General features: G+C 42.0%; 1 protein-coding gene across 4 annotated transcripts in view; it reads left to right on the forward strand.

Moving 5' to 3' along the window:
• The window catches only part of UNC80 (unc-80 homolog, NALCN channel complex subunit), a 131,095-nt gene that overhangs the window by 42,437 nt on the left and 69,112 nt on the right, over window positions 1–19,546 (forward strand). For all 4 annotated transcript variants that reach the window (XM_037398225.1, XM_037398227.1, XM_037398226.1 and 1 more), the window contains exons 22-25: window positions 2,792–2,964; window positions 8,950–9,162; window positions 13,493–13,628; window positions 18,664–18,797. In XM_037398225.1, coding sequence (XP_037254122.1) covers window positions 2,792–2,964; window positions 8,950–9,162; window positions 13,493–13,628; window positions 18,664–18,797 — 656 coding nt within the window. The remainder of the gene's footprint in view (window positions 1–2,791; window positions 2,965–8,949; window positions 9,163–13,492; window positions 13,629–18,663; window positions 18,798–19,546) is intronic.

A 19,546-nucleotide genomic window follows, 5' to 3' on the forward strand; every position in this document is an offset into this window, starting at 1 on the left:
CAGTTAAGGAAGTTGTATCACCACGTCCACACGGATCTCTGGTATGCAATGAAAGCCACATATCACTAGCAAAAATAGTAGAGTACTTGTACACGCCTGTGTGTGCATGCACTTGCATGTGTGCAGTGACATTGACGTGAGGCCTTTTCAGTGTAGGACGGTTTATAACACAGAACAGCAACATTACTGACAGCCTTCAAATTTCCAGTGCTTCTGTATCTTCCACGAAGGTCAGCAGGTTTTATGTGCTTATGGAGAAGAGAATAAAAGCCTGTTGTAGGTGGATGGGCATGCTATTAAATCTGTTAGGGTCTGACCCCAAAGCTGGTTTTGCCTTCTCATTCTTGTCATTCATGATGCTATGCCATTACTTTGCTCATGCTTTTCACATGTGGTGTTTCCTCTTGTGTTTTTGGGTTTTGTAACATAGTAAACCAAACTGACAGAGAGATGAGAAATACATTACAGTAAAAAACAATAACGTAAAACAATTTGTCATATCATTTATGGATTGCGATCTTCATTGTATCATCTAGACCACTGGAAATTCTGTGTTGGATATGTAAGTAAGAGTGTGTGTGTATATCTGTATGTGTGCGTATGTATACATATATATATGCACATTAATATATGCACATTGATGCATAACAAAATGTTGTTTTTTATGATCTTTTTATGTATACTAAGAACAAAGTACATACATAGAAGTAAGTTACAGTATGTTTACATGAGACCCTTAACATTCCTTTGGGCACTTACTGAAGACATTGTGAGTGACCGCAGAAGTTGCCAGGGTGTCCAAGGCACAACAGCACAGATGAACCACATCACATGCTTGCTCTAACCGGTGATCTCACGTTCACACACGAAGTAACTGTGGGGGCAGGAGCTTGGTCGTCCATTGTCCCCCTATGTTAGGAATGGTCTCTGCTCTCTGTATGAGATTTTCTCCAGGGCTGAGTTATGTTAACATTAAGCCAGTGAGGGTTCCCGTGATTACAGCAAGGCTACTCCAGGATGGGCATAGTGGAGGACAGTCACCAGCTACCTCTGAAGGATTCTCTTGTAATGCTTCAACAAAGTGCAAGGCTGGAACGGCAAAGGGCAGCAAAGTGATAGACTTAGGTAGTACCGCTGAACCCAGATAGACAAAACCTCTGCTAGATCTTTATAGCAGGGGTTAGGGAGATGCCTTAGGCATGCCTTTCTGGGTCAGAAAGTCAGGTTTCTGTTCTTTACCTCATACAGGCCCAGCCCTAACAGGGCTCTGAATAGGAAACACTAGTTTATACCTCAAATGAGTTAGTGTTACAACAGCCATAGCAGGAAGGCTCAGATAGTATGCTACAGGCTATAAGGAAACAGGAGCTGGAAGAAAAGAGTATTTGTGCCCGCTCATTTATGTGATTGTTTTGCCTGTTCTTTCTACTTTGTTTGTTTGTTTGTGCCATTTTGATGAAATATTTCCCAATATAGGAACATTTTGTTTACTGGAAAACTATGTACAGCTTCACAGAAGAGAGAAAAGCCACAGGTGTCATAAAGAATCCCTTAAATTTGATATACCTCTGTCTTCAGGGGAAATTTGAAGATCTACATTGTCATTTTCTGTTGTGACTATTGTTTGTGGTGCATAAGTGCTTTCCAAGTAATTCTAGGGAATGCGATCTCAAAGGAACTTAGATTTTCAGCCATTCTTTTTTCCTGAGGAAGGAGAAGTCACAAAGTCCTATAGAGCTGACATTTTGCTTCCAGTCTTTCAGATCCATGTTTAAAGCCCATCTTGAATTCTCTACTTGGTGTTCTCTTCTTCAGATATTTATCCTTCAGTATTCTGTAAGCTTCTATACTTTCACATGTAAACAGGGAGAGTATTATAGATAAAGACAAAAAGCACAGAGCTGACTATTCTTGTTTTGACCTGAAAATACTTTCCTGATTTTTCATATATGTCTTTCTACCCCTCTCTCAGCTCTCGGTAATGACTGCGTAATGATCTTCTGCATTCGGAAGTGTCCATTCCAATCTGCATTGGGATTAGTTCATTTATCATGTGAACTCTATACCTGGAGTTTAAAATTGTGCTTGAAGGAAACCTTGGAGTGGGGTGCTAGCTTCATTTCAAAAGGAACTCTTATTAGGGAGCTTTCCATCCCAAAGAGTGCAAGACACTTCAAGAGAGAGAGGCTGGAATGATGATGATACTTCGTTGTTGAGTCCAGTCTCACTTTGGGTGTTTTGGTAATTGTGGAAGATGTATGCCTGAAAAAAAGGACAGTACTTGACTTCCACAGAGAACATTTCTGATATTTGGTACTGATTTTTGTCTCTTAGTAGATGATATATTACTAAATTGATACATGAGAAATAAGGTTTTTGCATGCCTCACTTTAAGGTAAACTTTGAGGCAATAGAGAAGTAAGCTAGGAGATTATTCAGGAAAAACAGTAAGCAAGATTATATGCGTTAAAGAGGTGGGGAGGAAAGGCCATATCTTGGTTCACCTATGTTGAAATAGGTCCTGGGCTTTGACAAGGAGTATATGGTGGAATTGTTTTGGGCAGACATCAGTATGACCAAGGCCAGAATCTAGCTTGCTGCACGTCTGTTTCACAGAAGTCATTAATATTGTAAAAATGCCCCTGTTATCTTCAAGATAGCACGTCAAGGCGAGCAAGGGGTTTAGACTGTATTCATCAGGATTTTTGTTCCACTTTTTTTGTTGGTGAGAAACTGTGTTCCCTTCTCCCCACCCCTCCCTGCATCCCCTCTGTACTTTCTACCTCTTTAGGTTGCCATAGCTTTGATGATCACTTGACCTCCAACCAAGAAGGAGGAAAACCCAAGAACGTTGTGAACCTGGGAGCAATCCGTCAAGGCATGAAGCGCTTTCAGTTTCTCCTGAACTGCTGTGAACCAGGCACTATCCCCGATGCCTCCATTTTGGCAGCAGCCCTAGATCTTGTAAGTCATTTGTTGGTGTATTTTTACCTGCTGAGTGAGATCATGTTCATATGTGGTGGTCTGTTGTCATTCACTAATTCTGTTCATGCCTGCACAGAAAGCAGGTAAAGCGTCACAGCAATGCCAACTGGTGGTGTTGTTATTAGGTGGAGTTTTGGCAACTATGACTGGATGAGTATGCAGACAGAATGGATCTTTTTTTATTACATGGATCCCCAGAACTATACTATTGCCAGCATAAAGCATTTATTGTAAGACTTCAAATTTTGCTTATAGCCATTCTGCTTCTGCCCCTAGTGTCAATAATAACCTACAGAGTAAGGATTGAAGACTGGATAGCTACTTGGAGAGGCACAGGAATTCCACTCAGGAGTTCTGACAGAGATATAAATATATTGGGCAACATTGAACTATTAGTCACCAGAGCCAGTCAGTGGAAAAAACTTCAAATGTCAGAGTGTGCATGCTTTTAAATGCAGTTATTGCTAATTTGCAGATACAAATCATAGACGTGATACGATTCAGGCCCTCCTTCCTGACACCAAGTGTCTCTTCTGTATCTCCCTCCTTCTTTTCCTTGCAGCTGCTGTTTTTTTAACAGTTCCTTGATTTCTAAAACAGTGTCCTTTAGCCTGTGGTTCACAGGCCAGTGGGGCTCTGTGAGGTGCTTATGTGACAAGCACAAGAGCGTGACAAATATGAAAAGCTATGAAAAGCCAGCCAATGATTAGTAACTTCTCTGCACAGTGCTCTTCTGCTTCCTTCCGTAAGCGTTTGGATGTCTACAAACTGAAAAAGATTGAAAGCCTGTGTTCATAGAGCACCCATACGTTCTCTATCCCTTTGTCTTCCCACTCCCCACCTCTTGCCTCTCTGAATGTCATGTCATTTATGCTTATATTCGGTTTATTTGCTCTCTGCTGGAGAGGCCAGGCTCATGGACTCTCCTGTTCTGCTAGTGCTGTGCCCTGAGCTGTGCTGCCTTTCCGCTGCATAGTTGTAGGGACGATACACTCTGTGCACCACTCCTTTATACTTTCTTCTTAACCTTGCATCCTTAAGCTGCAGGTTCAAGCAAGTCTGCATTAATATTGGCCCAAAGTCACTGTTGCTATCAGTTCACATCTCGCTCTACCATTTGGACTGGTCTGTGTTCATCTTCCAGTAGACAGGTATTTTCTTCACTACTTCCCACTCTTCCTGTTGGAGATCGTTGTCCCTCTGGCTGGAAGCTATGGAAGCAGTGGCTGATAGGGAAGCCTGTCCTGTGCTCTCACAGTCAGAAGTGGTTCCTAGCAGTCAGGGTTGCAGTGAGCTCAGAAGGTGGGTTGAGGAGATAGTCACTCCTACCAGGTGTGCTGCACAGAGAGAACTTGGTTATTTAAGGCTGCCAAGCTGCCGCCCCATTGCAAATTTTAAACTAAACAGGAAACATAAGGTGTATGGGCAGGAAGGAGCTTATTGCTGAAAAGTATGTCATTAAGATGCTTCTGGGCATGTGCTACTCTGTGTACTAATAAATCTGATGATAAAATAGGGGTTTGAAAATTATGTCCTATTGCCTGTAACCCTCTTGTTTATTTTATAAATTTGCCTAACGCTTAAGCTACAGACCAGCTTACTCTGTGCCCATGTATGAAGTTAACTGAAAACTACCAATCAGAGTGAACTGTTGAAGATGTCTGTTCCGACTTCCAGAGCTGGCTTTTACAAAATGGAGTCTTGACTCTCTTTCCTATCTGCTTAATGATTCAGAAGGCTTTGGTATCAGAGTTTCTAGAAGGTCTGCAGCTAAAGATGAAAGAAGCCTTGCTCTAATTACAGACTTGGGAGACTCCTTACAAGTGTCTGCTCAGCTGGCATTTTGTCTACAAAGTATTGGAGATATAGGAAAGTCAAGAAGTCACATGCAATGCAGATTTCAAAAAATGACAGCTTGTCATCTCACTGTATTGCTTAATAACAATGTATGTTGTTATGGAAATTTCCCATATTTTATGTCAACAGAGCGTACCCAACAGAAAACATTCTGGTTTTTCAACTTCTGGTTTTGGGCTTTTGAAGTAATAGTTTGAATCAGGTTTCATACAAGTTAAAATCTTGAGTAATTTTATCCTTTAAAAAATGAAAGACAAACAGCTCTGGTTTCAGTTCTTTCATAAACATTTTGAGCATGCTTTTTCATGCAGATTTTCAGAATTCCATTCTTATACCAACTTCAAGATCTTTGATCAGCCTGGATGTTTATACAGGTTTGCCACAATGATTTAGAGAAATTAGAACTGTGAAACAAAGGCTGATGAATCCTTACAGCGGTAGTGATTTATTTATATGTTAAAATGAGTGTTGCTTTAGGTTTAGAAACTACGTAGTTAACATATTTTCCTAGAAATAGCATCCATCCTTGACTGAATTTTATAAAACTACAATCAATTTACAGCTTTGTAAACATTCAGTGACAATTGATAATATATTGCAGACAGCTTTATCCTTACGGTGCCAGCTTAAATTCAGACTTGGCAATAATAAAGTTGATTTCACTTCCCTTCTTACGAAACTTTGGAGGTTGATAGGCAAGTAATATGATATTTCAGTCTGTGGTCAAGTTTCTGCAGAGGGTTCCCAATAAACTGTCTAGCACTGGATAAAGATGTTACCTAAGTATCCCAATTAGACTAGTGTAAATGACTCAGGTCGGGAAACAGAAACTAAATTGACCAATTTAGCAATGTGTGAAACCTATCACCTTTAAATACCTCCAGTAAGATGTGTGAGCTGCTCTGTTCTAACACGTTCTCTTATCCTTGCTGAAATGCCATAATGGCACTGCTTTATGGCAGGGTCATGTTTGAGAGGACCTACTAAATATTGGGATGGCAGAAGCAAAGTCTAAAGTGCACAAATACTTGCCAGTATCCTGACTCCATGTCACTCAGGGTCTTAGGCAGGCTCTGTTGTTCCCATGTCCCTGTTTCCATACCAGAAATATTGTCTATAGGACGTCTTATGACCTGGAAGGAAACCAGATATTACTCCAAACAAGTTCCCGAAGTAGAGGATTGGAAACGGAAACAAAGACCTGTGTCATGGATTGTACTTGACCGTTTTGAGATGTAATCAGAGATTGGAGCTAATTTTCCGAGGCAATTCTCCAAGACATTGGTTAATAATTTACCCACAACCTATCTTCATATACCTGCTAAGCTTCTCCTCATGTCAGACTTATCCTGTGGCTAGACAAAGCAGAGCTATCTAGTCAGCACCATTTGACTGTCCTTGAATTTACTTTATTTACTCTTAAAAGTAGATTGTTGCTAATTTGTGCCCTTTTTTTTTTTTTTTTTATCTTGCAGAGACCAGTGGAAATTAATTTTGCTCAAATTGCCTGTGGAATATAAGAAGGGGCACAAGAAAATTACCACTGGTTGATTAGTCTTATATAATTGATTATCCTTGGAAACAAAGCTAGACTTAAATGTTCTGCAGTCATAAAACTCTACAGAATCAGCTTTACTTGAACAGTAATGTGATGCTGTAAAATTCCAAATCCATTCTGTATTTGGTCCATCCCACTCAGGCCATTGCTTTTACTGTTATTAGTACAAATCAGGTAATCTGTTGAAAAGCTCCAATGGGAGTACTTGAAATTTTATTTAAAAAAGGTGGTTCTTATTCATGTCAATTTATATGGGAAAATTTTCAAAAGGCAAAGTGATACAGTAGACCTAATGTTAAAAGTTGACTTGTGAACAGTTTCACAGGCATGGGCAGGCTTGTGAGAGAATTGCTGCTGTGTTAAGTTTTGACAGTGACTATGGTAACTTGTGTTCTTTTCAGCTATGCATCACCTGCCTGATTCATTTCTCTCCATTTGTGATGTGTTTCTCTGTGGTGTGAATCCATCCTGTCCATTCTGTCACATCTTCATCTTTCTCTTGCTGCTGCTTCAGGTTTCTCTGATCCTCAGGTAAGCAATCGCAGGGAGCTTGTGCCCCATGATATTCAGAAAGTCCTCCTTTGTGCAGGAAGTCTTTTCAGTGATTTTTAATTTGGAACTCCAGCTCCTCCCCTTTACCACCCCCCCACCCCCCACCCCCAATTCCTACATATCATCCTTTAGTTACAGTAGTTGACTGCTTCATTCATTTTTACAACGAATATTTTTACAAGATTCATATATGCTAAGAAATTTCTACTTTACCAGTGGTGAACTAAAACAGGAGACTAAGTCTGGGGCTTCATCTTTTCATTTATGTCTCCATGGTTAAGGTTTTACTCTGTGAAAATAAAAGAATGAAATCCTCTCCTATTGTGTTTCATATTGCATGTGAGCAACGTGTAATTTGTAATGGTTTTTCCAGGTGCTAGGTGATTAGTTTTGTTTCTGTTTGTCAGTAAGTGTCTGGCTTCAGATTTCTGCCTTCTAAGAGAATTTCTAAAAGATTTCTATTTTCTTCCAACACTGAAATAAAATATGAGCAAAAAGCTGCAACAGGATGTTGTGTCAGGAAGCAATTAATACACATTTTCTTGTTAATCTATAAAAAACATAAGTCTCTCTCTTTTTTTTTTTTTTTTTTTTTTTTGACAGTCCCCTAAAAGGCTTGACTTTTTTCAGTCCTGTTAGCAGTACTTTCTGGCTATAATTTTAGCTGCAATACAGAATTTCTTAAATCAATTCCCAAACTTTTGGAATATTGGTCCAAAATTTCTTGCTTTCTCCTTTTGATTAAAGCACTCTTAGAAGCACTATTTAATAACGTTCTATAGACCATCCCCATGGTCTCAGGACCTGTCTGTTATTTATGGACCACAGATGAGGAACCTCCCCTTATAAGTAGATGCTGATCTGTTTAAATTATCTCATTAAAGCTGTCAGCATCTAAATATGTGGAATACACGTTTCTGTCCTGTGAAATCCCTGTTAGGGAATCTTTCAAAGCCAACTTGAAAATTGTGGGCATTGTTTTATTCTTAGTTTTACAACCTGCTGGCCACACGGGGTTTTGCTTGTGAAAACTGCAGGAAAAGAGGGTGGAAGTTAAATGGAAATGAGGAGAACCATTTGCTTTTAGTCGCTTTCCATTCTGTAAAGATGTTATTTTTGCAGAGTTGTAGACTGCTGGGAAGAAAGCTTGTTCCTGAGTCTAAGTTATACCCGTTAGGAAACAAATTGCAGTGTCCATTTTTGAACGTACTTGAGAGTTTCAGAAGCATTCTTTATTGGTCTAACATGGATCCTGTTGGGTGATTTAATACAATCAATATAATTTTGCTGAGGGCAGGAGGATTTTCCTCTGGAAAATAGTCAATCACTTCAAAACTCAGCTGCCTGATGTTGTTTCAGTGCTAAATTGTCTGATGCTTGCTAAGGCCATTGAAGTTAGGCCAGCACAATTTTGTTGACTTATGCCAGTAATGGACATCTCTCCTCATATCTGCTTGTTATAAGTGCAAAGTAGCACTCTTGCTAGTTTCAGCAAGCCTCCATTCATGCTTCCACCCCGAAGGTGTGCAAGCAGAACTTAACATGACAAATGCCAGGATTCATGTGGCCGTGCTGCCATTTGCACTTGCAATATTTACAGCCCTACTAGCAAAGGTGAAAAGAAAACTTGATGCATTCCTCCAGTTAGTGTCAGATGCATGCTTCTGCTTTTTGGAAGTCATGTGGTTTCTGAAAGAAAGCATTACAGGGGGCAGTGATACAAGGTTGTTTATAGGATTATAATGTGGCTCTTTCTGCCCGTCTAGTGGCTGGACTAAGTGTAACTGTTCAGTACTTATGAGCCTTGGTTTTATTAGCTCAAGAGGATGAGACTTACGTCAGAGATCCTGTTTTCAGTTTTTGATGGAGAGATTGCTCAGTCTGTGCAACTCCATGGCAAGCTTGCAAACCAATTGATTGAAACACAAAGTCCTCTAATGTTCAGGGAGTTTTTCCAATGTGTTTGTATTTAAGGTGCTTTTTTGCAATCATTGCAGGAAGCTCCTGTAGTGGCGAGAGCAGCCCTGTTCCTCGAGTGTGCACGCTTTGTTCACCGCTGTAATCGTGGCAACTGGCCTGAATGGATGAAGGGCCACCATGTGAACATTACTAAGAAAGGCCTGTCCCGCGGACGTTCTCCTATTGTGGGCAACAAAAGGAACCAGAAGCTGCAGTGGAATGCAGCTAAGCTTTTCTACCAGTGGGGAGATGTAAGTGTTTGTTTCTCTTCTACTTACATTAAAAAATATAGCCAAATGTGAAGATAATTGGATCCTATACAGAATTTCAGTTCCAGTAAAATGGGGACTCATAAGCCTCCCTTCCAACTTGACTTTGCAGCCTGCCAGAATTAGTTCTTCTCCTAATAGGAACAGACTTTGTTAGGACACAACAGTGTGCCCTTCCCTCCCCTCCACTCCCCCTGCTTTGTTGCCTCTGAGGATCCACTTGGTCCGCTCTGCCATTTCCAGCACTTGTCATATGTGAATGCCTAAGGAACAGTAAAAGCAGGGTGTGTGATACTACTTGCTTTTTTCTAGCTTTGAAATATTTTTAGCCTAGGGCTTCTTGAGCTGGATGTGCTACTGTATATTTAGTAATAGATTTCTCTTTGACATACTTACTCAGTCTCTCTTTGCACCCACAGAAACTGTTAGCACTCATCATTCTTTGGCAAGGAATTCTACAGGGCTACTACATGTCATCTAAGGAACTTTCTCTGTTTGCTTTGAGCTTGGCTTCTTCAAGTTTTATTTGATTACATGAACCAGGCAACTGCGCTGTTTGGCCCTGTCAGTGCTACTTGCAATTCCTTTGGAAACCCACCAGGGTATACCTGCTGAAGGCCTGACACTTATTGCAAGTAATTTCACACAATTCAAAAAAGTGGGAGAAGTTTCTTTGACCTCTATGGTGCCTGTTACATATGTCTGTCTGGAAGCAAGCTTTATGCCTCTGACCTCTTCTCACAAACCCAGAGATTTTTACAGTGAGCGTGATTAAAAAAAAAAAAAAAAAAAAAAAAGATGAGAAAAAGAGACAAAAAATCCAAGGCTTAGGGGAATTCGAAAAACATGTATTCTGCAGTCTTGGAGTACTTACATAAGCCATGCCAAAAAAGCCTTGCTGACCTGTATTCTCTTAGGTTAAGCCAATGCATGCTTCTCAGTGGAGCACACTGTAGGGAACCTTGAGCTAGTGCTGACCATGTCAGTACATTCCCACTGCAAAACGCAGCCCAGAGGGAGAACCTAGCTAGCATCTGAGCACCCAGGCTAACATGCTTTGTCTCTTGGCAGCTCTTCTCCTTCCATCTCTAAAGCTAACTCAGGGAATGCTACCAGGGCACCATACTCTCTTGTTACGTATCAAACACAAGTGACTATCTTAATAACAGCACTAATACCAAAGTTCCTTGGAAAAGTACATAGTGTGAAAGTATTTGCTTTCTGTGAGGTCATCACCTTAGCCTAGCTCCTTTGAGAACTCTTTCTCAGTGGAGAACATAGGATTACATAGTCCTTGTATTTTTGCATGTGTTGCTGACAGTCAAGACTATCTCTGTTTGTGGATTCCATGCTTCTAGACATTCCTTTTTTTCAGAGTCTGAGAAAAATCGGAGCAAGCACGTCAGGAACTGGTAAAGCCAGTTAGATTCCACCTTAGCTGCCATTTTTAGAGACTGAAATAGCCTGAGCTGGAAAAATTCCAGGAAGGTTTTCTTTTTAAAACGTTAAAAGTACAACTTCATGATGCAAGGTCACAAGAAAGGACCCAGGGAAATGTGATGGCAGGCAACTTGGTGTAATTCTTTTCCCCTTAACTTTAATGGCATCGTAAGACTTACCTGGATACATTCTGCCTGCTAGGAATAGCATATGTTTGGTGGCTGCTTAGGAATGTCCCAGAAGGGAAAAGCCTTACTTTTACTTTTACTGTAAGGGAGGAGAAGAATTGGAAAGTAGTCTTTACAGTGCACATTTCTTCTCTTTTTACTGCAAGGTGTCCTGCCCCTCATTAATATTTGTGTTTCTTCTCACTGGAGTCTAGGACAGTACAGTTACCCACAGCATCACTAGCCCCCAATCAAGCTCATGCTTCAGGATTGGTCTGCACCAAACACTGCTGAGGTGCAATTCCTTTATGTCCTTTATGCTGAATAATGGGCAAGGCTGGTCCTCTGGCACTGCTTCTCCTCCCAGAAGCTGATTCAAATTAAGCTGGCTGCGAGTATAAGTGGCAGCCACCAGCCAAGCCCGTAGGGCTGGAACCCTGCAAGCTGTGCTCCTCAGGTGGCTGCTTTTGTTGGCTCTGACCAGATTCCAACCAGATAGGCTGAACTATAAGGAGAAACAGCTCTCTGTTGCTGTAGTACAGGCACCTGCTGTAGAACATGCTGCCATTTCTGTGTGTTAACCTGCCCATTTCACCATGGGTAGTATCAGCATGAAGGGCGGTATGACTGCACTCATATAGCTCCTAAGCAGTTCCAGTGCCAAGAAGACGGGCTACCTCACCCAGCCCATCTCTGCCTTCATGCTGCCAGATCCTAGTCAGCACTACAGCACACCATCCTTGCTGCTTAGTGGCAGCAGAGCTGCTGCTGTGGAAGGAAGATTCTTGGACAAAGAGAAAAGACTATATTAATCTCTGAATGCACTGAGGCCTTGTTCTTTTTTCTTTTTTTTTTTTTTTTTTTCTTTTCCTTGCAGTAAATAAGGCTGGAAATTTGTGCTCATTAGGGATTCTTCCTTGTCTATCAGTGCTCATTAATTGTGATATAGAATGCTATTGTCAAAGTTTAGTGAGATCAAGAATAAATGTAAAACATTTTTTTCCTCACACAACTCCTTTAATTCAGCCTCCCTAATACTTATTGGAGAATAACAGTGGTAAACCCTTTCTACCTGAGGTAAGGTTTGGACTGCTCCTAATAGTGATAAAGCCTACTGAATCAACCAACCTCACTTGTTATGCTCCTTTTTGAAACAACACAATCTTAAATCTATTCTAATTAGGTTAGTCTGTCACTGCCTTTGGCTGCTACTGTTAAGATGCATTTTCTTTTTAAGTGTGGCATGCTCTCTGTTTGCTAGGAAAACCAAGCATAATTCATGCAGATAATACTTCAGGAATTCAGTGCTCATTAGGTAGGAAGCTGTGGGATTATGTATGATTGCTTTAATATTAGGGTGGACAACACAGTGTAAATAATATGTGATAAAGTACTACTTTGTGGAGAGGCATGCAGTACATTTCTTCCTTTAAAAGCCTGAAACATGAAAAAATTGAGGGAAATGTGGAGTTTATTTAGCGATGTGCAAGCTCACAGACAGCTGAGATTAGCAACTATTTGCATCAGCTTGCAAACCACAACAATATCACCTTATTTTCTTTGTGTAGCAAGAGTCTACCCTCTTCATAGTTGCTGGATTTCAAAAGGACTACTTAGTAGCAAGGAAGAGCAGCTGTAATAAGTGCCTGTTTATGTATTTCTGCGTCACTTCAGCCGAGACAGCAAAACTATATAGTGCTGGCATGACTGTCAGTTCTGACTTTAGAAGATTCAGAAGTTCTTTTAGTATCTTCCTCTGAAACTATCCCAAAATCAAAAAAGCCAAAAGACAAGTACTGATAAAAATTCTGTAATTAAACACGTATCCTCCCTTACAGATTTCACAGAACAAAGTTTTACATACTATGTTCTCTTCACCTACCTGCAGTAAAGAAAGTTAAGGAAATCCTTAATAGCTCTGAAATGTTTTAGGAGGAATGCATTCTTCTTGCTAACACACCCTTATCTGTAGCTTTACTGATAGCACCATGAGGGTGGTTTACATGCTGATAATGATGCTGGCAGACAGCCACAAATAAACCATCAGTGCCTTTCTGGAAAATGTAACAGTATTCAGTGGAAATCTGTCTGTCTGTGTTCTTTACATGGATTCCCTCTACATCATTGCCCATGCATGCTCCCAGCTTTTATAAGCATATTCTTAGTTCACTTTTTGGAAAGTGCATCTCCTTTAAAGATAGAAGCAGGCTTTCCCATGGGCATTCAGCAGTTTTGTGGAGGAAACAGGGGCTGTTATTGGATTCCTAAGTCACAGGATAGTTTCTTAAACAGAAGGCGTACACTCTGAGTGGAAAGGCTTAGCAAAAGTGTGGAACACACATATCAAGGGGAGAAAAAAAAGTGGAAGAAATGCATGCAAAATAATGGCATAATCTCCTCCTCCCTATCATGTAGGTTGGGTGTTTGTGTTGTTATCTAACCAAATCTGCAAAAAATTTCACCCTGAAAATTGACACTGTTTGCAAATTTTGGATTAAAAAATGGGGAAATAAATTATGGTCTTCATAGTAATTAATCTTCTTTCATCTCTTTCTCTACTTTACTGTACTTCACAGATGATAAAGCCAGGACATTCTGTTCTGGCTGGAACATCTCCACAGCCTGCATGGGCCAAGCCCTTGACCACCAGTGAGTTGGCCTGAAATTCTCACCTCCTTGTGCTTTCTCTTCCTACCTGTCTGCAGGCAATCGGCGTCCGCCTCAACGAGCTGTGCCATGCTGAGAGTGAGAGCCCTGCCAACCTGCTGGGCCTCATTTATGATGAGGAGACCAAGAGGCGCCTGAGAAAGGAGGATGAGGAAGAAGACTTTTTAGATGACAGTAAGGAGACTCCCTTTACTACAAGAACCCCCGCTTGTAAGAACCTCTGTTTTAGGAGCACTTAATTTTTCTTCTCTTTTCATCCTCTTGCCACCCAGCTGTATTTCCCAGTCCCTCACCTTCACCCCAGCTTTCTCCCCTGTTCTTTCCGTGCCTAGATGTACAACATGACAGATGGGTAGCAGCACTGAGAAACTGAAGGAAAAGGGCAGGAAACCAGACAGTGAGTTGCAGTTCCTGTATAAATCATAGAATCATTTAGGTTGGAAAAGACCTTTGAGATCATTAAGTCCAACCGTTAACCCAGGACTGCAAAGTCCAGCACTAAACCATGTCCCCAAGCACTGCATCTACACATTTTTTTTAAACACCTCCAGAGTTTGTGATTCCACCACCTCCCTGGGCAGCCTGTTCCAAAGCTTGACCACCATTTCAGTGAAGAAATTTTTCCTAATATCCAATCTAAACCTCCCCTGATATAACTTGAAGCCCTTTCCTCTCGTCCTGTCAATTGTTATGTGGGAGAAGAGACCAACCCCCACCTGCCTACAACCTCATTTCAGGTAGTTGTAGAGAGTGATAAGGTCCCCCCTGAATCCTTTTTCTCCAGACTAAACACCTGCAGTTCCCTCGGCCACTCCTCATCTTACTTGTGCTCCAGACACTTCCCCAGCTCCGTTGCCCTTCTCTGGACACACTTTAGCACCTCAACGTCCCTCTTGTAGTGAGGAGCCCAAAACTGAACATGGTATTTGAGGTGCGGCCTCACCAGTGCCAACCAGGTACAGAGGGACAATCGCTTCCCTGGTCCTGCTGGCCACACTGTTTCTTGTACAAGCCAGGATGCTGTTGGCCTTCTTGGTCACCTGGGCACACTGCTGGCCAATGTTCAGCCAGACATCAACCAGCGCCCTCAGGTCATTTTCCACCAGGCAGCTTTCCAGCTGCTCTTCCCCAAGCCTGCAGCGCTGCGTGAGGTTATTGTGACCCAAGTGCAGGACCCAGCACTGAGCTTTCTTGAACCTTGTACAACTGGCCTTGGCCCATGGGTCCAGATCCCTCTGCAGAGCCTGCCTGCCCTCCAGCAGATCAACACTCCCCCACAACTTGGTGTCATCTGCAAACTCACTGAGGGTGCACTCAATCCCCTCATCCAGATCGCTGATAAAGATACTAAACAGAACTGGGCCCTATACTGAGCCCTGGGGAACACCACTTGTGACCGGCTTGCCCACTGGCTTTAACTCCATTCACCACCACTCTCTGGGCTCAGCCATTCAGCCAGGTTTTTACCCAGAAAACAGTACACCTGTCCAAGCCATAAGCAACTTGTTTCTCCAGGAGAATGCCATGGGAGATGGTATCAAAGGCTTTACTGAACTCTAGGTAGACAAAATCCACAGCCTATCCCGCATCCACTAGGTGGGTCACCTTGTCATAGAAGGACATCAGGTTTGTCAAGCAGGACCTGCCTTTCATAAACCCATGCTGGCTGGGCTTTATGCCCTGGTTGTCCTGCATGTGCTACATGATGGTGCTCAGGATGGTCTGCTCCATAACCTTCACCAGCACCAAGGTCAGGGTGTCAGGCCTGTAGTTCTCCAGATCCTCCTTCCAGCCCTTCTTGTAGATGGGCATCACATTGGCTAATGTCCAGTCTTCTGGGACCTCTCCAGTTTGCCAGAACTGTTATAAATGATGGAGAGCGGCTTGGTGAGCTCCTCTGCCAGCTCTCTCGGTAACCTCAGGTGGATCCTATCCCGACCCATAGACTTGTGTGTGTCCAAGTGGAGCAGCAGGTAACTGACCATTTCCTCCTGGACTGTGGGGGCTTCATTCTGCCCCTCATGCTTATCTTCCAGTTCAAGGGGCTGAGTACCCTGAGGGTAACTGGTCTTGCTGTTAAACACTGAGGCAAAGAAAGCATTAAGAACCTCAGCCTTTGTCACTATGTTTCCCGTACCCACATCCAATAAAGGATGCAGATTATCCTTGGCCCTCATTTTTTTCTAATGGATTTGTAAAAACATTCTTTGTTATCTTTTATGGCAGTGACCAGCCTGAGCTCTAGCTGGGCTTTTGCCTTTCTGATCTTTGCCCTGCATAACCTCGTGACATCCTTACAGTCCTCCAGAGGTGCCTGACCCTTCTTCCAAAGGTGGTAAACTCCTTCTTTCCCCGAGTTCCAGCCAAAGCTCTCTGTTTGGTCAGACCAGTCTTCTCCCCTGCTGGCTTGTCTTTCGGCACACAGGGACAGCTCGCTCCTGTGCCTTTAAGATTTCCTTCCTGAAGAATGTCCAGCTTTCCTGGACCACTTGGCCCTTCAGAGCTATCTCCCGCGGGGCTCTGCCAACCAGGCTCTTATACAGGCCAAAGTCAGCACTCCGGAAGCGCAAGGCAGCGGTTCTGCTGAGCACCCTCCTTAACTTCTCCAAGAATTGAAACCTTTCTCATCTCATGATCACTATGCCCAAGATGTCCTCCGACCACCACATCACCCACCAGTCCTTCCCCGTCTGCAAACGGCAGGTCCCGCAGGGCATCTCCCCAGGCTGGCTCCCTGCCCAGCTGTGTCAGGGAGTATCTTCCACACACTCCAGGAACCTCCCCAGGCTGTTTCCTCTCTGTTGTGTTGTATTTCCAGTGGACATCTGGTAGATTGAAGTCCCCCACAAGTACAAGGGCTAGCAAATATACGTATGTATACTGGCAACTGCAATTATAAGCAGGGTAAAAATTTATTTCTTGAGTCGAATTTCTGTCACCCAAGTGCCAAAAGTGCTTCAGACTCCCATTCTTCCCAGTTATTTCTGCCAGAACATTTGTATAAGATTAGCTGCTTTTCTGTTTCTTAAGATTGAAGAGTCATCTCCTTACCTGATGTGAATTGGCACAGCTCTACCAGAGGCTTTTAAATCTTGACTTCAGTATATTTGCCTGATTCTCAGACAGAAATACAGTACAGTGGTATAAAAAGTATCATTAAAAATCTGTGTAACAAGATGAGTAAAACACACACAGTTGTGCCTGTGTGCATGTATGGGTGGGAGGGGTGACAGATCACTGATTCTGAAAGTCTAGATAGGCATGCAAATTATAAAAAACACTGTGAATTAAAACAAATTAAGTCAAGCACATACTGTTGTAGATGTAGGTGAAGGTGGTATCAAAGTTTATGTCCTCTCCAGATGTCATTTGTATATATGTGTGTGCTGTAATGTACAGGTTCCTGTGTACATGTACTGTTGTTCACCATTGATGTAGTGTGCTAGCACTGTTTTATCTTCTGGTTTCTTTTTCTGTGGTTCTGGGTTTGTTCTTACTGCATACAGGCCCACTTTGGAGTAGAGAGGAGTAGCTGGGAGCAGTGGAATGGCACTTGTGGGAAACAATCTCAAGAGAAGGTATTGGCCCTAAGCTAGACCTTCATATGTGCCACTGTAGTGTGCTAGTGCTAGCTACGTGAATGTGGGTGGCTGTTCTGGGTATTTTATTTGCCCTCTAGGAGATATATCTAAAGCAGGAGGTGGGTGCACCCGAAATTTCCCCTTTTCTGCACCATGAATGAACAACTGCATTTCCATGACTGAGTGACAGAATAGACTTTCTTGTCCCTGTTCAGCCACAGATACTAGGCACTCAAGGGGGTGTGGAACTGCTTTTTTAAAGGGTTGCCTAAAAGAAGTAAACAGAGAGAACAGGTTGTGGTCTAGCAAGCCATTTAAAAGCTTAAGTACTCTCCTGAAAGCCAGGGTCTGAAAATAACTGATTTGCATTCCTGATGAAGGCAGAGACTTTCCAAAAGCTGACCTGTGTGCTGTTGGGAGTAGACTGAGAAGAATAAAATATGCAGTTGGATATTCCGTTACACTGTACGTCTCATCTGTATCTGATAGTTCAGATTATTTTAGTCCCTACAAAGTCCATACATAATTCATTACTGGTAATGCATACAGAGGAATTAGCAAGCATCACAGAGTTAATGTGGTTTTAACTGATCCATGCAGTGTCCTCTCACTTGTTTGGTTCAGACTGTTTCTTTGCCAAAAGTAATTAGATCATACATGGGGGAAAGCAAGTGAAAACACAAATATCTCAGAAATGTATGTAGATGGTAATATCAGGCATTATTAAAAAATGGGTATGGTCAGTTGATTTTACAACTAATTTTATTTTTTTTTTTCCCTGTCCATTATCCTAAACATTATTTTTCAAATTGATCAAGCACTGAAGAAACCTTTATACTTCTCAAGCTTTGAATGGCATTAGATGGGTTACAAAGTATAAGGCTTTTGAAGCTGATTGTTTAGATGCAGTTGAGACAAAACTCCAAGTATTTTGATAATCCTGCTTCCCTTTCCCAGTTTTGTTTTATGTTAAGCATTTGAATGGATAATTTGATTAAGCACTTTGAATTTTTTTTCCTTGATTATCTCTAAATAGCACTTGGATTCGCTGCACAAATAAAGAAGCCTGACTTCAAAGGAGGCTGTCTTTTCCAGTTATCAGGGTAGTAATTAATAACAGGCACAGTACCTCTTTGCTGGCTAGTCATAATTCCATGTGTTTTGAGAAATTTTCCTATATTTGAAAGTGACTCTTTTCTAGAACTGCATATTTGGCTGAATGCAAAACTGTAAACAGGAAGAAGGGTGTCTACCTGTTAACTTGTATAAGTTTTAAAAGAGGTGTATATAAAATGCTGTAAGATCATGTTAGTTTAGTAGGTACCTCACCGTAATACACTATAATATATACTATAGTACACTACAGTGTTACTTCACTATAACAAAATATAATACATGCTATAGTACACTACAGTGTGTTAGTACTGTTGCATATGCTGGTAAATACATGGATTCATACTTGTTTGACTGTTACTTTTAGTGTAGGAATAGTAGCATAGAGAGAAGTCTGGGTTCTCCTTGTTTTTAGTGCAGCTTGCATTGTGGACCATATGTGAAAATGTCAATCACCTCTTGGTTCCGGATTCTGTGTAATCCCCTTGCTCACCATAGAAATATTTTTTTCCCAGGCACTGTGAACCCTACCAAATGTTGTTGTCCTTTTGCACTGAAAATGGCGGCCTGTCAGCTTCTCCTGGAGATAACCACTTTTCTCCGAGAGACCTTTCCCTACATGCCCAGGCCACGTACTGAGCCTCTTGTGGTAAGTGGACAACACACTGTGGAGAAGGAGCCATGGCCACCAAAGTCATTGGGCTCTGAGCCTGTCTGAGGAGAGGCAGGGTGGGGCAGTGGCTCAAGTGGATCTCTGACGGGGAGAAAGGAGCCCTTGTCTGGTGAATGGAAGATGGGCAGGGCGCTCAAATGGGTTGATTAAGAAGGTAAGACTGTGGAAGCACATGCACTGGAAGTTCAAGAAAGTTTCAGAATAGAGAAGAGGGTAGCAGATGGATTGAGAAACTAGTGTGGGGGACCTGAGAGGGGTGGGAGATGGACTGCAGGAGGTGACAGCTCATGTGCTACCTAGCTGATTAGGAGGGCCAGTTGACAGAGAACTGAACAAGGCAGATAGAAGACAGGAAAAGGATGGTTTACAGAGAATTTGCTGGAGCTTAAAACTTGCAGATTTTTCGTTTGAGTTAAACAACAGAATTGAAGGGACTTGGGGGGAGAAAGAAAAGAGACAAAAGAAGTGAGGAAAGAAAGTCTCTGTGAGACTGAGAGGCACAGACAAATCCTGACATGAATAGTAAGCTAAATGACTGATAGGTGACAACTAATTTTGTGAATAGCAGAGCCCATGAAACCTGATTTCCAGTGGTTCACTCTTGTGTGGATTTTCTTATGACTAATGTGGTTTAATGCTGCCTTCAGTCTGTTGTTTCACAAAATACACAGGCACTTAGTTATCTTTTGTCAAATTGGGTTGAAGGTGACCATCAGCTCTTTAGA

This window comes from Falco rusticolus, chromosome 8 (genome assembly GCF_015220075.1).
Source record: "Falco rusticolus isolate bFalRus1 chromosome 8, bFalRus1.pri, whole genome shotgun sequence".
Lineage (NCBI taxonomy): Eukaryota > Metazoa > Chordata > Aves > Falconiformes > Falconidae > Falco > Falco rusticolus.